The sequence below is a fragment of the Euprymna scolopes genome, chromosome 10 (assembly GCF_053919585.1).
Source record: "Euprymna scolopes isolate OS-2025 chromosome 10, ASM5391958v1, whole genome shotgun sequence".
Taxonomy (NCBI): domain Eukaryota; kingdom Metazoa; phylum Mollusca; class Cephalopoda; order Sepiida; family Sepiolidae; genus Euprymna; species Euprymna scolopes.
Genome location: NC_136491.1, coordinates 149,930,200 through 149,949,697, shown reverse-complemented (window position 1 = coordinate 149,949,697; position 19,498 = coordinate 149,930,200). Strand labels below are relative to the sequence as shown.

At 30.8% G+C, this 19,498-nt stretch overlaps 1 protein-coding gene across 4 annotated transcripts in view; it reads left to right on the top strand.

The window, feature by feature from the left end:
* The first annotated feature begins 201 nt into the window (after positions 1-201).
* The window catches only part of LOC145286311 (growth factor receptor-bound protein 2-like), a 211,507-nt gene continuing 192,210 nt past the window's right edge, over positions 202-19,498 (top strand). The window contains exon 1 of one of the 4 annotated variants that reach the window (XM_080135223.1): positions 202-277. Coding sequence is in view for 2 of the 4 variants with exons in the window: in XM_080135224.1 (XP_079991350.1) it covers positions 4,599-4,685 (87 nt within the window). In the remaining 2 variants the exon portion in view is untranslated. Of the gene's footprint in view, positions 278-4,314; positions 4,686-10,350; positions 10,585-13,361; positions 13,843-19,498 lie in introns of those variants that run through there. The other 3 variants (XM_080135224.1, XM_080135226.1, XM_080135225.1) reach the window with 3 other exon arrangements.

The window sequence follows — 19,498 nt, the reverse complement described above, 5'->3', positions numbered from 1 at the left end:
GAGTCAACAGTGAATCCCTCATCTCCAATCCTGGAATAACGCAGTGCGTGTGTTCGTGTGTCGGCATCATTAAGCGGCGTAAGGGATGCTCCGTTCTCCAGTAAAATGTGTAATAAAATGTTAGAAGAAGAAGAAGATGATGATCATATTATTATTATTGTTATTATTATTATTTTTATTATTATTTTCTGCTGCTGCTGCTGCAACTGCTAGGAAGAGACATGTAACCTTTATCTTCACTTCGGGAGGTTTGCCTCACTCGCGTCTCGCGTCCACAGTAATATGTTCCCTCTATCATTTTTCTTTTTACTCTCCACAGTTTATGTGATCGCATATTTACAATGAATTTTCGAAAGGAAAAACGTTCTGTTTTAGAATTCAATCTAACTAAAAAAAAAAAATCTTTATGATGTCACGGAACAAAGTTGTTATATTGAAAAACATCACGTAAATTGATCAAGTAGATTTATTTTTAACGAAGAAAACCAGCTTTTAAAAGTAAACACAAGGGGAGAGTGCCTCGTTTCTCCATGTTGAAAATAAACAAGGGCTGATAATTTCACAATAATTCAAACTTGCGAGACTAGCCTTGTAATGCTTGACATTAATCACTTTAAATAGTTTAAAAAGTAGTTTCTTTATAAAAATCAAACTGCTTGACGTGATTTTTGAAGTATGAAATTTTCGATATGCTTATTATAAAGATTTTTTTTGCGTGTTTGTGCTTTTTAATTAGGTTGAATTCTAAATAAAAACCGACAAGTGTTTTAATAAGTTTTATCGTTAGTTGAACTTAGTTTTAACTTTTGTCGAATTCTTCGTATGGAATTCGTGGGCCATTTTTTTTCTCCCACATATTATCGTTGAAGATCGCCTTCATATTATCACAACAATAATTTTTTCATGATAATTTTATCAAAAGCAATTATTTCCCTCCCACGTCGGTAAGCTGTGACACAGGAGTCGGGTAGTCTGATTTTACAAGCCAGCGTCCTAGAGGAACCCTGGCCTGCAAAAAAATGCCTGAGCAGCTCCGTCGGCATTCCTTGATAGAGGCACCTTGGACAATTAGCAGCAAACTAACTCTTTCTCAAAGAGAAAGGCAAAACCTGGGAGGGTGGACTTCCTATAATTGCACAGGATTAGCAAAATACCGTAGTCAACAAGGAAAGGTCTATTTAAGAAATGGCCTAGACACTTTGTTGCGGAGGGAAAACAATTTCTCTGCTGAATCATTTCCGTTTCCAACAGTGTATGCGTGCTTATGTTACTGCGCTGTTTTAAATGGTATTTTCAAGTTAAATTCAATTTTTACGATATATTTTTTAGGTGAAAGTACTGAATAGTCACAAAACACCCTCTACCCCATATTAAGAATGACTTTTTTAAATAATAAAGTTATTATTTCAATTCGGTAACATAGATGCATACGTACCATTTTTTTTTTTTTTTAGGATCAGGGTTGGGGTCATAAATAATTCGTAATTCGTAGAGCACTAGAAAATTACACGTGATTTTAGTCTGGAGTATTTCTATAAAATTACCGTTAAAGTAATTTCCATAAAAAAAAAGTAATTACTGAACAAATTTTTTATTCCTCCAAAATTTACATCCATTAATGTGCATAAAAAATTGGACAGCTTACAAAATATAACATAAAATCATATAAAACAGTAGCAGGGGATTAATATTTTTTATGGCTTGTCAATATTTCATTTAATTTTTTTTCTATAAATTAAAAATTTTTTTTTTTTATCTAAATTAATCTTATAGCTTTATTTATATATTAAACTTGGAAGAGAAAGAAAAACCAGCAAATTCATAACATCTTTTCGTAATACTTTTTATGCATAATTCTCTCCCTTTAAGCAAACCATTTTTAATCATTCTTATTTACTTGTTTTCTTATGAATCTTATAAGATAGCAAACGCGTCCATAATGTAGTATCGATTAATTAATAAACGTATATATATATATATATATATATATATATATATATATATATATATATATATATATATATATATATATATATATATTAAACTCTCATTTCAGTAAACAGATTTTTTTTTTCTTCGTGTAATGTCCGTTTAATAGGAATAGAATGACAGTCGACATTTTCCCCTTCCCGCTCTAAGTCATTGCGCATGCGTATTACAGGCCGTTCTCTTTGAGTGTGACTTCCTCTTTGACTTACCATTTTTCTAGATATTCATATTTTTTAATTAACTTTCTTCTCTGTAATTTCTTCATTATTTTAATGTAAAATACGAATAAACTATTCTATTTTTTTTTTTTCATTAATACACCACAAAAAAAAAGTACTGATAAAACTATAAATACATTTTTAAAAAGCCGGTTCTGTTTGGGGCGTAAAAGATTAAGATTTTCCATAGTTTTCTTTCTTTTTTATGACATCTTACTGTTGTAGTAATGATAATATTGATGCTTATTTATATATTTATTTATTTTTTGAGAACCCTTCTCGGGTATTTAACTGGTTTTCTTCTATTCGGGATTATTTTCTTAATACAACGAATTTCTTATATGTATATACAAAAAATAAAATAAAAGGAAAAATACCAGAGAGAATTTTGTTAGAAGAGAATTTCTTTCTGCCGATGGAAATATGGTGACTCACTCACATTTTGACAGTTGACTCAAATTGTAAACTCTTCACGAACAAAATTAATTATTTTGTAAAGAATTTGTTTTGAATTATTTGGGACATTTTTATTTTATTTTTTGGTGTCATTCTGTAATCTCGTTAAAGTCATTAGTTATTACTCTTGAATACCTTTATATATATATATATATATATATATATATATATATATATATATATATATATATATATATATATATATATATATATATACATATATATTATACATATATATTATACATATATATTATATATATATTATACATATATATATTATACATATATATATATTATACATATATATATTATACATATATATATTATACATATATATATTATACATATATATTATACATATATATATTATACATATATATATTATACATATATATATATATATTATACATATATATATATATTATACATATATATATATTATACATATATATATAATATACATATATATATATATTATACATATATATATATTATACATATATATATATATTATACATATATATATTATACATATATATATATATATTATACATATATATATTATACATATATATATTATACATATATATTATACATATATATTATACATATATATATTATACATATATATTATACATATATATATTATACATATATATATATTATACATATATATATATATTATACATATATCTATATATTATACATATATATATATTATACATATATCTATATATATATATATATTATACATATATATATATATATATATTATACATATATATATATTATACATATATATATATATTATATATATATATTATACATATATATATTATATATATATATATATATTATACATATATATATTATACATATATATATATATATATTATAAATATATATATTATACATATATATATATATTATACACATATATATATATATATTATACACATATATATTATACATATCTATATATATATTATACACATATATATTATACATATATATATTATACATATATAGTATACATATATATATATATATATATATATATATATATATTATACATATATATATGTTATATTATATTAGAAAAACAGTGCTCACCCTATTGTAGAATGGAAATATACCCTGACAGCAAGGAATGATTTACAAACTTTTGAATAGCTCACTTGCCATAAGTATATATTTAATACTATACTACAACTAAGCTTTACTCATGTATTGAGCACTGTTGGAGTAAATACAGACACACACACATTATATATATATATATATATATATATATATATATATATATATATATATATATATATATATATATATATATATAATATTTCCAAAGCCAAACTTCGAGTGTGACCGCCGACCTAGCTAACTCTTGGTATCCCCCTCTTTCATAATGCCACCTGCCCCCCCCCTCCCGTCTCGATAATATTCAGGATCATTCATTTTCCTCGACATGGACACAAATTCCCTTTTTTGTATATTTTTGTTGAATTAATATATTTTTTCTCCAGATATGAATATTAAAGAAATTACTACTATTACTACTACTACTACTACTACTACGCTGACTGCTTTAACAACCACCATTAACCACTTCAACTATCATCATCATCATCATCATCATCATAAAGAACAGAAACTAGAACACTTTCAGCAACTATCATCAGCAGCAGTAGTAACAACAACAACAATCCTATCAAAAAGAGTAGATAGATTATTTGAGCTTGTCAGTTTTAGTGAAAGGCGTCCACGCACTTTCAGTCGAACATAGGCGGACGTACATTTTTAAGATACATAAAACAGACAGGCAGGTACTTGTGCTCCTGACTGAAACTTGCATATATATATATATATATAAAAATTATAAGTGAAGATTAGTAGAGAAAATAACCCTAATTAATAGCAATCGTCTACACCAAAATGGATACTATAGAAGCTGTCGGTAAACATGATTTTAATGCCTCTACCCCCGATGAGCTGAGTTTTCGGAAAGGGGACCACCTCCAGGTGAGACACGTCTCTCTCTTTTATTTTTACAAGCAACAACACGAACTGGGATTTGTTTATTATAAAGATCAATTAAAATAGCAATAATAAAATTGTGATTTCGGAGAAAAATATTTGCACAAACAAATGAAAAAAAAAAAAAAAAGCACAACCCTCCCCCCCGATTTTGATCTGTTTTGAAAGAGAAGAAATGTGTATTTTTTTTATTTTAACAAAACAAATTATACGTGAATCATTTGAAAAAAAAATTATATTTTGTTTTTAAACAAAATCAATAAAATGTAGTCGTGATAATGAGAATCTGCAATCCTTGACCATTTTTTTTATTAATTATTTTGATGAATTTTTTTTCGGTATTTTTATACCATTATTTTAATTTAATTTTTTAAATCTGATTATATATATAGTTTTAGTAATTAACCATCATTTCCAATCTTTAAACATAAATTATTACTTGCTAAATAAATCCTTAAATTGATATTTTATTTAATCGTGACTAGTGATGATGCTTAAATAAATTGACAATAAATTTGAACAATTCATTTTCACCGTAGTAGTGTAGTGTAGTCTGTTTATATATTTTTAATTCAGGATCTTCATTGTAAAACGAATAATTTTCATCTTAAAAATTCTACTAATATCAATTCAGGGACTTTTTTTCTTTTTTCTTAAGAGATGAAATTTTTTTTTTTTTTTTTTTTTTTTGCAAAAACAACCCTCACAAACAAACAAAAAAAGTCTTTACCGAGTCAGTAGTAGTAGTAGTAGTAGAAATAATAACAACAACATCGCGAAATGTCCGAACTAGATCTTTTTCCTGAAAATTATCTTGTGTACTCTTACGATAATATCACTTTTGGTCATCCGTAGTCAAAAAAATGTCATGGCCATGCTTTCTATATTTCGATTCTGACTTATGTGATTAAAAACTAGCATGTTTTTCTTTCTTTTTGTTGTTGTACAGAATTTTAAAATAAAAAAATTATTTCCTGTTTGTCGAAGAAAACGACAAGAATTAACGCTATTATTTACCAGAAATGTTCGTTTAGTTTAGAGTAAATGAAAGATAATAATAAACGTGTCCATATCAACGCCCATTTCCATGTATTCAGAAAAAGAACGATTTTATTTATGTGATATACGATTTCGAACGTGATTTCAAAAGGGTATTTAAATTTGGAACGTGGTTTCTCCAAAGGATATATGTGAATTTGGAACGTGGTTTCTCCAAAGGGTATTTGAATTTGGAACGCGGTTTCCAAAGGGTATTTTAATTTGGAACGTGGTTTCCAAAGGGTATTTGAATTTGGAACGTGGTTTCCAAAGGGTATTTGAATTTGGAACGTGGTTTCAAAAGGGTATTTGAATTTGGAACGTGGTTTCCAAAGGGTATTTGAATTTGGAACGTGGTTTCCAAAGGGTATTTGAATTTGGAACGTGGTTTCAAAAGGGTATTTGAATTTGGAACGTGGTTTCAAAAGGGTATTTGAATTTGGAATTTTAGTGCGACATCAAGACGGTTAATTTTATTTTCTAAAATAACTAATCAGTTACTGAATTGTATAATACAAACATTGAATTATTTATGCGTATAATAAACAAAATAATTATATAAAAAAACATTTGGGAGAAATCATTTCGAATTGCTTTTATTGGCTTCTAATCGGCGAGAAGCGTGTGTGAGGTTTCCACAAAATCAAAGTTAATAATCTCTTGTAACATATAAATATGATAAATATTATTAGATTTTTATTTTATTTAGTACTAGCAGTTCAGCCCGGTTTTGCACGGTCCCTATGTACTGTTCATAACTTTTATGTGCACACACACACACACACACACACACATATATATATATATATATATATCCAGGTAACCTACATCTAAAATTTCAAGTGTTTAGACCCAAAATTGGTGGAGGAGTTTGGTAGAGTCTGCAAAGGTCAACTCTTTCAACTTTGACCTATTGGCAGCCAAATGTTCGCCCAAAAACTGATTAAAATCCTTGCTGCATATCTGAATACCCTTTATGTATAATTTCAAATGTTTAGACCCAAAATTGGCTGAATAGTTTGCCAGAGACCGCAAAGGTCAAATCTTTTGAACTTTGACCCCTTTTGGTAGATAAATTTTCAGCCAAAAACCGATTAAAAAGCTTGCCGTATGTTTGAATACACTTTGTGTAAAATTTCAAATGTTTAGATAAAAAATGGTTGAGTAATTTGGTAGAGACCGCAGAAGAGGTTAAATTTTTAACTTTGACTCCAATTTTGACCCCTTAACATTTATTGCTTTGGCTCAAAACAAAATAAAATGTTTGATTCATGTCCAAGTAACCTACATCTAAAATTTCAAGTGTTTAAACTCAAAATTGGCGGAGGAGTTTCGTTGAGTTTGCAAAGGTCAAATCGTTGAACTTTGACCTCTTGACAGCCAAATTTCTTGCTGAAAATCGATTAAAAAGTTTTTCCAAGATCTCAATACTCCTTGTGTCAAACTTCGTGTCTGTAGACTGAAAATTGACAGAGTAGTTTGGTAGGGAAATGTGCACAGTGACACAGTTTCACTTTTATAGATATATAGATTGACCATGTTTATTTTTCCTATAGTGAAATGTCAAAAAGAAAGGTGCTTATTCAGATTGACACTTATGGCAGTAATTAAAGATTTTAAAAAATAACAAAAGTCTGTATGATGTACGCATCGGTCACAGAACGAAGATAAAATATTCTAAAAAAACATCACATAATTTGATCAAGTAGTGTTTTTATTAGTCCAGAAAACCAAATTTCACTCCGTGTCTATGAGTCGGGAAAAGTAGCGGTGAGGGGTAAAATCAAGGGTAGACAACCGATTTTTATTTATTTTGATAATATCGGAAAAACAACGGAATCGTAAAATTTAAAACTAAACAATTTATCAACGTATATATTTTTATTTATTTTATTTTTCAGAAAATCAATTTTTCAAATTATGAAAACATTTTTTAGAAGGTTTATTGTATATAAATTAAAAACTTAAGTTTGAAGAATATTAAAATGACTTCGGCCTTCACTTTCTTTTTTTTTTTCTTTTCGAAAAAAAACCCATAAAAACTTGATCAATTTTTGTGATTTTCATCTTCATTCCGGGATAAGTTGGCACACGATAAAAGTTTTCTTCATTTTTGCTTATCGCTGTAAGCAATAAAATAAAGTACTTGTACAGTTTAATGAATACATTAAAAAATGGAAATCTCGAACAAAAGGTTATATTGTACGTATCCGTTTTGGACTGAAGATCTCTGAAAAAAAAAAATCATTTAATTTGATCGAGTAGTTTTTTTATTTTATTTTTTACAGTGAAAAAACGTTTTTATGAGAGCGCGTTAAAGTCAGCCATTATGGAAATTTTTAACACGCCACGGGGAGCTAACTCCATGTAAAGCGCCGACACTCCCTCCCCATCTTTATTACTAGCTTTTCTTCCTAAAAATCGAACCTTTTGCTCGGTAAAATAACCAATTGTTTTTTCGCTGTTATAAAAAAAAAAAAAAAAAAAAAAAAAACACTTGATGAAATTAAGTGAAATTTTTTTTTCGGAGAACTTCGTCCCATAACGGATATTACCTTCTTTTTTTTTTTTTTCTCTCGATATTTTCATTTTTTTAATGTCTTGATTAAACTGTACAAGTACCTAAAAGGAAAAAGGAGTTTAAAGATGGATAATTCGTTTTTTTTTGGTTTGTTTTTTTATAAATATATTCATTTGTTTTTTAAATATATATTTCAAACAATACCGTATTTATTAACTTGATCTCTGATTTCTAATAGCAAAAATAACAGCAATTTATTTTTTTATTTATTCCCTCTTGTGCAGAATTGTCCCTATTTATTTTCCTCCCTACGAGGGCAAATTTGGAAAAAGTCAGTTTTTATGTGGTGAAAAAAAAAAGTTCTCCAAAAAAGGGACATTCTGAATTGGGACGAAAGTAAAAATAACTTCAGTCTAGAATGACGAAAGACAGAACGGGTACTTAATTTTCATCACCACATTATAAACAAGTGGGCTTCAAAAATCTTTCTTGACACGAACATTTTTTCGGTGCTTATAAAAAATGAAACCTATTAAAAAAAAAAAAAAAAACTTCATTGCGGAAAAAACATTTCACGGGACGAAAATGTCATATTACCAAACTATTGATCAAGTACTTTTATTTTTATAGAGAAAATCGTGTTTAAACGACGTAAAGCGATTAATGTGAAATCGCTAGCATTACAAGGCTGATTCGCAAGTTTCAATGGGTGTGTAGTTATCCACCCTTGTTTTTTTTTTCAAGATGGCGATGCATGACGGTCCCTTTTTTGCTTACTCATAATTTTTTTTTTTTCGTTAAAAATAAAACTACTTGATCAGTTTACATGTTTTTTTTTGGAATATGACATTTTTCCTTTTTGATGGATAAAGATTTTTCTGTATTTACTGTTTTTTGTTTTTTTTTTTCAAATTTGTTTTATTTCTAAATAAGAACCAATTTTATTAAAGCGTGTTATGAAAGAAGCTACTAAAAATAATGATTGTGTAACATATACATTTTTTTTTAATGCAAAGTAACAATCAGAAAATATGACATTTCATTAATTAAAATTACTTAAGCTCCGTTATATTTTTTCTACTGTTATAACGTTTTCATTTTCTTAAACGTCAGACAATGACATATCTTTTGTCATTGTCTAAACCATAAAACCGGATTTACGAGATTGAACAAAACAGGACATCATTTTAAAAGGCCATAAAATATATTCGTTTAAGTGTTGGCCATGATGAAGGAATGAACGATGTCCACTTTCTCTTCTTGCCTCTCTCACACTTTCGCAAGTCAACCATCCTTTTTTTTTTTTTTATTCCGATTAGATTTGATTAATTTTTCACATTTCCTTTTTATAGCAGGTTAGGTTCTGCTTTTTTTAATGGTATTTATTTCGTTTGTGTGTTGAGGGTTAATTAGCATCTTTATGATGGACTAATATTTACAGGCTTCTAAGAAAGATTGCTCCCTCCTTCTCTCTTCTCAATCATCATCATCATCATCTACATGAAATTTCCTAGTGCATGCGCGCACTTGCTCTACCATTTGTTGCTGAATAAAATGATGCAAGTCTTCTCATTCGCTCTTTTCCTCCCTCTCTTCTACATTAGTATTTTCGTTCATTGTCATCCATTTGAGGAATCACCTGCATGGCAACCAACTAATAAAGACACGCATCAAATATTTGAATTCTTCTAGAATTGCTTCACGAGAATTCAACCGAATTAAAAAGAAATAATAATAATAATAATAATAATAATAATAATAATAATAGTACTATCTTTACGATGCACTGCTGCAGTGAGTGTACGTACTCGTCACGGAACGAAAATGTCATATTCCAAAAATTACGTAAATTGATTAAGCAGTTTTCTTGTTTTGTTTTTGTTTATTTGTTTGTTTGGGTTTTTTAATTAATAAAATCAAATTTTGGCGCTGCAGAAGAATAGGCGACACGAAATCCGCAGCAAACAGTGTCAGATAATTGTTCTTTTCTAAAAAAAAAAAAAAAAGAAAAAAAAAAAAGAAAATCAATAAATATTTCAGTTCGCCATCTTCAAAATCCATCACTGATTACCTCCCCCTAACAACCTCTCCAGAAATAAGAACTCGGAATCAACCTTGTGATGACTACGATACTTGATCAATTTACATGATTTTTGGAATATGACATCTTTGTTTAGTCACGGTTCATCATCTCCTGTATCTGATGTCTCTCTGGTTTTTACTTTCGCTTTTCTCGATCACGTGCTCCACTACTCCACTACTCCTATTCCGAATTCGTAGCAGCCAGCCGACATTCAGTGAACTCGTTTGTTTTCTACCAAAACGGTCATTTAACAATGTTGTTGTTTTTTTTTTTTAAAGTTTAACATATTTCAAACTGATATAAATTATTGCTAAAAAAATAATAATTAAATTAAAAAAAAAATCCTTTTTCTCATGTCGAATTATTTAATCAAGTAAAAATTCCATGTTTTACTTGATTGCTAAATTTAATGTTATTCTAAGCAAATACCTAACAATTTAATAAACCAAAATATCGTAAGAACTGAATTTAACTTAAAAGTACTATGGAAAAAAAATATTTTTTTAAATTTAGTAAGTAAAAAATTAAAATGATGACATTGATTTTCGGTATGATGAAAACGAATATTGTATTTAAATTTTCCGCAAATAAGTAGTTTTCCGGGTATTAAGCAATGGAATTCTTTGTTATAAGTGGTAGCTATTGTTTTGTTTGTTTGTTTTTTTTTAATGCGATATTTGTTTTCAACATACCCGCAAACTTTATAAGTCGTCATTTTAGGAGAAAATGTTAAGGTGGAAGCGAAGTTAAAAATTTACCTTATTCAAGAAGAATAATATTTTTTCTTTAGTTTTTTTTTATTATTATTCAAAATAAAAGTACTTACACAGTGTACATTATTTTAGCATGATGTATAAGTATACACCATGCTAAAATAATGTTATTTAGAAACCCATTGTGGCAGATATGTGGTTGCAAAATAGCCTCTGATCCTTGCACGCCAAAAATGGAAAATATTAGTGACACCGTCTATTTTCATTTTTTTTTTTCATCACTTTATCGCAACTAACAATATATTTTATTTCTAAATCATGCTAAGAAATATTGGTCATTTTTTGACGTGCCCCAGCATATTATTAACACCCCAACCTGAGGTTCTCCCATGTTAAGAACGGCTTTCGGAATAAACATCCCCAACATCGAAAGCCGTTCTTAACATGGGGAGGTTGGGGTGTTTAATAAACACTGGGGCATGTCGTAAAAATTGACCGAAATATTAAACAATAAATGTATTAATTTTAAAAAGACACGAAAATTATATCCAGTTTAGTTTGGTAGAAAAGTAACTTATCTTGCCTTTGATAACATTTATTTGTTATATATTTGTTTTTTGACAACTTTTTCGAATCTATGTGTACAGTAATACAAACCCAACGGTGTTTTTATTTAATGACTGCCCTCTGAAAGCGCATGTGCAAAAGGTTTTCATTTGTTTATTTAATCAGGAAAATTTTTGGAAGTTACTATTTGAGACCAAAAAGAAGGCCAAAACATTATTTGAATATGTATGAAAAAATAAATGTAACAAAAATATTTTTAAATATTTAGTGGAGAAAATAAAATGAAAAAAAAAAAAAACAAAAACAAAAAAAAACACCGTTCCCCGTAAAGTACCAAAAATGTTATATTTGTTCGACAGTATTAATATTCAGTTTTATTTGCAAGAAAAACAAACAAAACAAAAAACTAAAACTTAAAAACGAATTAATGTTTTAAAAAATGCGAATGAAGAAGGATTAAAAAAATAAACATTAAAAACAACTGAAATTTAAATTTTTCTTAAAAATGAAAAGATAAACACAAAAAACAGAACCAATTGAAATTTTTTTAATGGTTTCGTGTGCGAAGTGCGAAACCATGTTTTTTTTTTTTTTGACACTTGTGTTATGAAACAATAATAATAATAATGATAATAATAACAACAATAAACTTCATTTTTAAACATTTCTTTAAATAAGATGCTTGTTTTAGTTTTAAGAATAAAAATAAACTTGTTTTTTTTTTTTGCTTTAACACTTGTGTTCACGAAACAATAAAAAAATAAAATTTTATTTTTTTTTACGTTCATGAAGTCTTTTTGGAAAGAATATATTAAATGTATTGACATAAGAAGTGTTAAAGCTGGGATAGTTTTTTTTTTTTTTTTTTTAAATAGGGTGTTTCTGTATGGTTTCGTTTCATATTTGGTAGCTTCCGCGCCGTATTTGTATCAACTGTATTTATTTCCGCCATCTTGATTTTGGGAGCGCAATTATTAGAGATTGCCAAAATGTCCCATCGTTGCATTTTTGTTAGCAATTCTTTTTTTAAACAAAAAGAAAAAAATGAAATGAATTAGCTATTGGAAATTATATAAAAGAAAAACTGTTGCAAGTGCTTAAAAAATTAAATACAGGTTTGAATTTAAATTTTTAGCCAAAGTGAAACTAGACGGTGTCACTAACATTTTTCCTTTTTCAGCGTGGGTCAGAGGCTATTTTGCAACCTAAAATACACATCTGTTCTCATTTTTTTTTTTTTTTATATATGTGTATATATAATATATATATATATATATATATATATATATATATAGGAGGGTGTTTTTGTAACTATTCCATACTTTTACCTAACAATTATTAAATAAAATGATGGCACTTATGCATGCACTTATCTTACCGTGCTGAAATAATGAATAATATTAATAAATCCATTCTTAACATAAGAAAGAGATTTAAGTTAAATTGAACATACTATAACAATGAATTCATTAAAGTTTTCAGTTCCTATTTTATTTATTTCGTCTAATTTTTCGGTACCGGTTCCATGTTTTCGCTTCTTAAATCAACTTCCGCCTCTGGAGACGAACTATTTTTTTTTTTTCTCTCGAATAAGTTAGTTGTCATCCTTACCAAACTGTTTTTTTTTTTGTTTTTTTTTTTTTTTCAATAAGAAAAATTATCGTCAAAAGTCTAAAATAATTAGTTGTTTTTTTTTTTTTTTTAATTAACACCGATTCGCATTTTTGATTACAGCGGCCATGAGGAAGTGGGTACTTCCTGTTTTAACATTAAACCTCCAATAGTCAATTGAATACAAGCAAAACAAACAAAACAAAAAAAATATTTTTTACATTTCTACGGTCATATCAATTTGGCACTGGCTCTTGACGTGAATCGGTGTTTATGATGTTATTCAGTCATTTTTTTTTTCTTTTCATTACTGACTTCAAAACCTAGTAGGTGATGATGCTCTTTTCTCTTCCCTGCAACCTATTTCCCACAGAAGAAACTCTGCTCTATTGTTATTTTCACGGAAACTTCTCCCTTGCCAAACTTTTACAAAAACATGCTTAGTTACTTACAACCACTATACACGATTTCTCTCACTCTCTAACTGTGCCTAAATCTAAACGCAGATTCCATGAACAAAGCATTTTTCCCAGAACTGCCCGCCTATGGAACACTGTTCCACTGGCCTGCTTCCTGGTTGTATACAACATGGTAGCCTTCAAATCAAATGTAAGTACTTTCTTGTTGAGCCGTCCCCTTAAATAATTCAAATTCCTCCCAATTTATACCATTAATCATCATCATCATCATCATCATGCAGTCCGCCAACCGCCAATCTTGACGATGACTAGTTGGGGCCTCAGTGCTTTATCCCTCAGTGTTGGCGTAGTCTCACTCCATCACCACAGGACTTTCCACCTTGGTTCCAAACTTGCTTGCGCAGTTTAAATGCAGTATCTGTTGCGCATCAGATAGATACCCTCTGAACCTCCAATGTTCATGTCCAGTGGAGTGAACCCTCGACAACTGGCAGCAGAGGGAGGCCGCAGCTTCTGGTCGAAAGTAATCTTAACGAGATAAACAGCCAACCTATTGTGTCAGCTACTACACCTATTCTTTCTGGATGAGGTTCGATAGCCTTTTAAGGAAAACTGCAAAGCAGCAGTAGGATTTGAAGTTAAGTTCCCATCTCTTAGCCTTTTACTGTGATAAGGCCCACAAGGCAGTGGTGTTTGATTTTGGGGTTGGTTCCCCTAGTCTTCACCCAACCAAGGGCACCCACAAGACTGGGGTAGGGGTTGGTAGTGTGCCAGGGCATGTCCACACATCAGTGGGCCATAACGCACTACCTCTGGGGTCTCCTACTACTCCGAGATTTCCTACAGGTTTAACCTGGGGCTACAAGGCACTCAGTTACCATGTGTGGCCAACGTGGATGCACTGTAGGAGTCTTGATGATGGAGAAGCTATGTACTGACAGGGAAGACTTATGCATAGCTGCTCCCTTTTCACCACGAAGTTAGCCAGCGGTGTTAGATGGAAGCAAGAAGGCATGCAAGCATGAACTTAATATTAACTTATACCTAACACACTAGACGCATCACATCTCCCTGCCGGATTAAGAATCCAAACACACACACATACACACCATTAATTACTACACAACCACCTTTTCTTTTTTTTTTTTTTTTTTACTTGAATTTTTATAAATTAAATATTATTAATATTAAAATTCACTATGTCTGTCTACCTCCATATTTTCAAACTATCTCTTCCGATACTAAAAGTTGCAGAGTGGCACTAGAGGCCTCACATGATTGGATTTTTTTATGGACTTTTATGAGTCTTTAGTTGGTTAAAAAGGGGTAAAAATTGAAAAATGTGTGATACATTTTGTACATTCATCTTTGTTAATTTTTAATCAGTTCATATGCGTGTCACGTTAATTCAGTGGTAACGTCACCAACTTTGAATGCTACAGTTTTGCTTTGGGTTTCGATTTTAGCTGATGGTACCCAAATACTTTTTTTCTTTTTTTTTACTTTTGAAATCACGACTCTATAATAATATATAAAAAATCTGGACAAATTAAAATATCATATTTAAGTGTATTTTCTGACCGGGCAAAGCTGAACTCCTTCCCTCCCTAGTTAATAATATTTAGCAAAAGCAACAACTAAGAACTAAATGTCTAAATAGATTTTTCTTGCGTTCTTCGATAACAGCGATCTTTATAAATTCTCTTATTTTACAAAAAAACATTTTTCTTTACTTTTAATTTTTGAATACTGTTTTAGTGTTAGTGACGAGGCTTTGCTTTTGGTTGAAGTTATGGGTGAATATTTCTCACGTTTGTTACTCAAATTTTGGATTGCAGCAAAAACCCATATAATAGTAGCATATATTTTCGCAAATGTAAAAATGTACCTGAACGGTTTGACACTGCCGGTTTGTTCCTTTTCCATTTTATAATCCTAGGAGAGGAGTGGTGTTCTCTCCTACACTTTGGTGTAGTTTCTACTGAAAAGAGAGCCTTTGGGTTGCCCTCGACTACAGTTAACCACTTTACTTGTCTATTTGGCATAAAGGGAAGAATGTTCCCTAACCAGCCGGGAAATCAGTGTTTAATCCTCGATTGACTTATTTGTTCTGTCATACAAGGTTGCCCAACATGTTTCATAGTCACTTTCAGTGGTTTCTGGATTGACCTTTTAGCATGTTGAAATTTTATTTAGATTGTTCCAACTCCACCCCCACACCTAATACTAACCTGCTGTTTTTAATCGATAAGATTTAAAATGGTACTTTCTAAGCACTCCTTATAATAAGGTGGAAATTAATGGTAGGTTGACTTGTCCTTGGAAAGGAGTATTGCCCTCCCCTACATCTCGGTGTAGTAGCTAATGAAAAGGGAACCTTTCAGTAGTTGTCATCAATGGCCGATGTTATGTATATATATCTGAAAACTTTGAAACTTTATAAAAAATCAACTGCTGGTTTTTATTTGTATCAACAAGATTTTTACCATTTTTATGACTATCTACGAAAAAAAGAAATTGGTTCTTGAACAGGCATGTGTTGTGCCATTGCAAGCTGATAATAATCAAACACAAACAGTGGTATAGTTAATAAAAAGTGTGTTAACAAAAGTATGTTATAGAAGTACACTTCATGATTCTGGAGCCATAGCTGCTATGAATCACGGTCTTTATTTACTTTTCACCACAGGAAGATGTGACACAATCATCAGAAGGTGGAGTCCAACCAGCAGCCCTAAAAGAAGAGCACACTGGTCTTTTAAAAATTCTTCAGTCGGAGTACCTCAGCAATAACTTTACAATACAATAACCACAAAGGGTATGGCACAATCATGTTGACACACCGGTTCTCGCAAGATCACTGAAGTTAAGCAACGTCGAGTCGGCCAGTACCAGATGGGTGACCATTTGGGAAGGCTAGGCGCTGTATGTACCTTCTGGAAAGGTTGGGTGTAGGGCCAGCACCCTCACTCGGTAAAAAAATAACAAAAAAACTCCTCAATACAAAAAACATCTACAAAAAGTTGTAGATGGCCTGTGCCCGTCCATGGGGTGCAAGGGCTATGGATGGACCCCACAAAGGGGGGGGGGGGAGTAAGGTCTGGGAGGGTGGATCTCCTAGAACTACCCAGAAACGATGCCTTGATTCACCAGATAAAACATCAGGCAAATGTTTATGCCGGACTGGTTGTTGAGATCAGAATCACAAACTCAACCTGACATCAAATGAATAGCACAAAATGCTGCTACTAAGTTTGTTTTTTTTGTTTTTTACAAAGGAGTCACCATTTATCAAGGCCTAGAGACTACTCGAGGATAAGGGTTGATGAATGTACAGTAGTCAATGGAACAGTTTTGTAGTAATTGTTAGTAGTGGAAATTTGGTAAATTAAGGGGATGGCTCATCAAGAACTTGTTTACATTGGACTTGGAGACAACCATATTGTAGTCAGCTGGAAAGTAGTGAATCGAAAAAGTTTCACATGTGTGCAGTTTTAAGAAAGAAGCTTTGTTCATGGAATCTGTTTAAGCACAGATAAAGAGTGGGGGAAATTATTGATAGAGCTTTAAGTTAGACAAGTGTTTTTTGTGAAAGTTTGGCCGGGGGAACCATAGATTGGAGCTCAGACAAGCATGTGCCATGAAAATAACGATAAAGCAAAGACAGGCTTGCAACGTCTCTTCTGTGATAAAGAGGCTGCAGAGAAGAGAAAAGAGCATCCCCTACGAGGCTATGAAGTCTACTTGAACATTATGTACATTTAAATACAGTTCATGATAGGACAGTAATTTGCAAAGGACAAATAACAAGTTTTTTCACTTTTGGAAAGTCACATGTTGATTCTGTTTACGTTCTATCACCATCTGACATTCTCTGCTCTGTTGACTCCTGTTTTCTCTAACCAATTTCCATGTATCTCAAAAAGACCATCTGCCCCTCATTAATATATGTCACTAAGATAATCACCTGATGTTTTTACATGTCATTATTTCTAAGTTGTCAACTAAATTGTTATAACATTTTTAAGTTACATTCCTAAATTAATGTAAATAAATATTTACTCTATATATTTTAATTATTCTAAAACATATTTTAGCTGCCAAAACTTTTAGACTTGAACAATCATAATCATCGACCAGCATACCTTTCAGTATTATCCGGTCAATATCCAACAATAGCAGTGTTTTAAAATTGAACTTTTACTGATTCTTTTTTAAAATATTGATGCTTTCCTACATTTCTTATAAAGAATCTTTGGGTAGCAGCATTCAAGTTCTGGTTCAATTGATTGGACTTTGGTAACATGACGTCATTCACCTTTCTAGGTTGGTCTCTTTCAATAAATTAAATTAGTTCTTCCTTTTATTTTGTCTTTTGTTCCTCACATAACATGAGCAATGTTTCTGACAGATGAAGAAAAATAGCTGTTTTCTGGGTTGGAATCTATTCATATAACATTTATTGTTGGCTAGTTTTGTTTTTTTTTTACCTTGAAGTGGTATCAATCTTTCTTTTAATTTCAATTTCTCCTAGTGTTTTTTTTTTTTTTTTCATATTTTTTGGTAACTGTACTTAGCAGCCATAAAATTACACTAATGTTGCCAGTGTCAGTCTTTTCTATAAATACTGTTATGTCATGTGTTCTTTAGAATGATCTAATCTATCAGGTTCACAAGAAAGTTCTTGCAGTTCTAACTTTTAAATTCCGACGAGCATATTTCGGCCCAAAAATTCATTGATCGAAATAAGCACCATCAGAATTAACACACCCTTGCCAACGCAAAACAAGTGTATTTATGCCAGTAACATAAAAATCTTGCTTCTAGTGGCGATGAGGTCCCTGAACGCATTTTAGATATCGCTTTGGTTTTTGAAGCATTTCTTATGCAGAAAGTTGTCAAAATGCTTGAAAAAGTGGTAATCGGTAGGTGAGAAGTCTGGAGAGTATGTTTCAGAGTTCCACAGCCTAATTTGTTCAACTTCTGCAGGGTCAGTTTAGCAAAGTGCAGTCGGGCATTGTTATAGAAAAGAATTGGGTCTTTTCTGTTGATTAATGCTGGGCGTTGTCAAAGTTTTTGATGCATTTCATCCATTTGCTGACAGTTCTTCTTCACCGTAATGATTTCGCCTGCATTCAAAAAACTGTAATGGATGAGACTGGTCGCAAACCACCAAACAGTCAACATGACCTTCTTTTGATGCAACTCTGGCTTCGGGAGGTGTCATGGAGCTTCATCAGGAAGTGTCATTGAGCTGAGCATCACCGGTTGTCATAAAGACCCCACTTTTCATCACAAGTCACAATTCAGTTGCGTAAAAGAAGGGAAAATGACACTTGATAACGGCATTTCTTTTGGTATTTGCTCAATTTGTGAGGCACCCATTTATCAAGTTTTTTTGTTTTGTTTTTTCAATCTCTTTCAAGTGGTTGGAAATTGTTGTATATGTTACATCTAATTCAGAAGCAAGTTCTCAAACAGTTGTGCATGGATTGACTAAGTCTCTTAATTGATTGTCCACATCCGATGGCCAACCACTATGCTCATCATCTTCAAAACTCTTGTCGCCGCCACAAAATTTCTTAAACCATCATTGTGCTGTGCGTTCAGTAGTGGTTCCTAGGCCAAATGCTTTGTTGATATCGCGAGCTGTTTCAGCAGCTTTTCGGCCTAGCCTGAATTAAAATGAGAAAATTGTGCAAATTTGCTTTTTTTTCCATCTTGTATTCAGTGTTCTGAAAAGAAAACATAGTTGTTTTAAAATGATTATAATTTAAACGATCGGGTATTATAATGAAAACTTGTTTGAAGATACATCACTTGAAATCAAAATTAAAGATTTCACC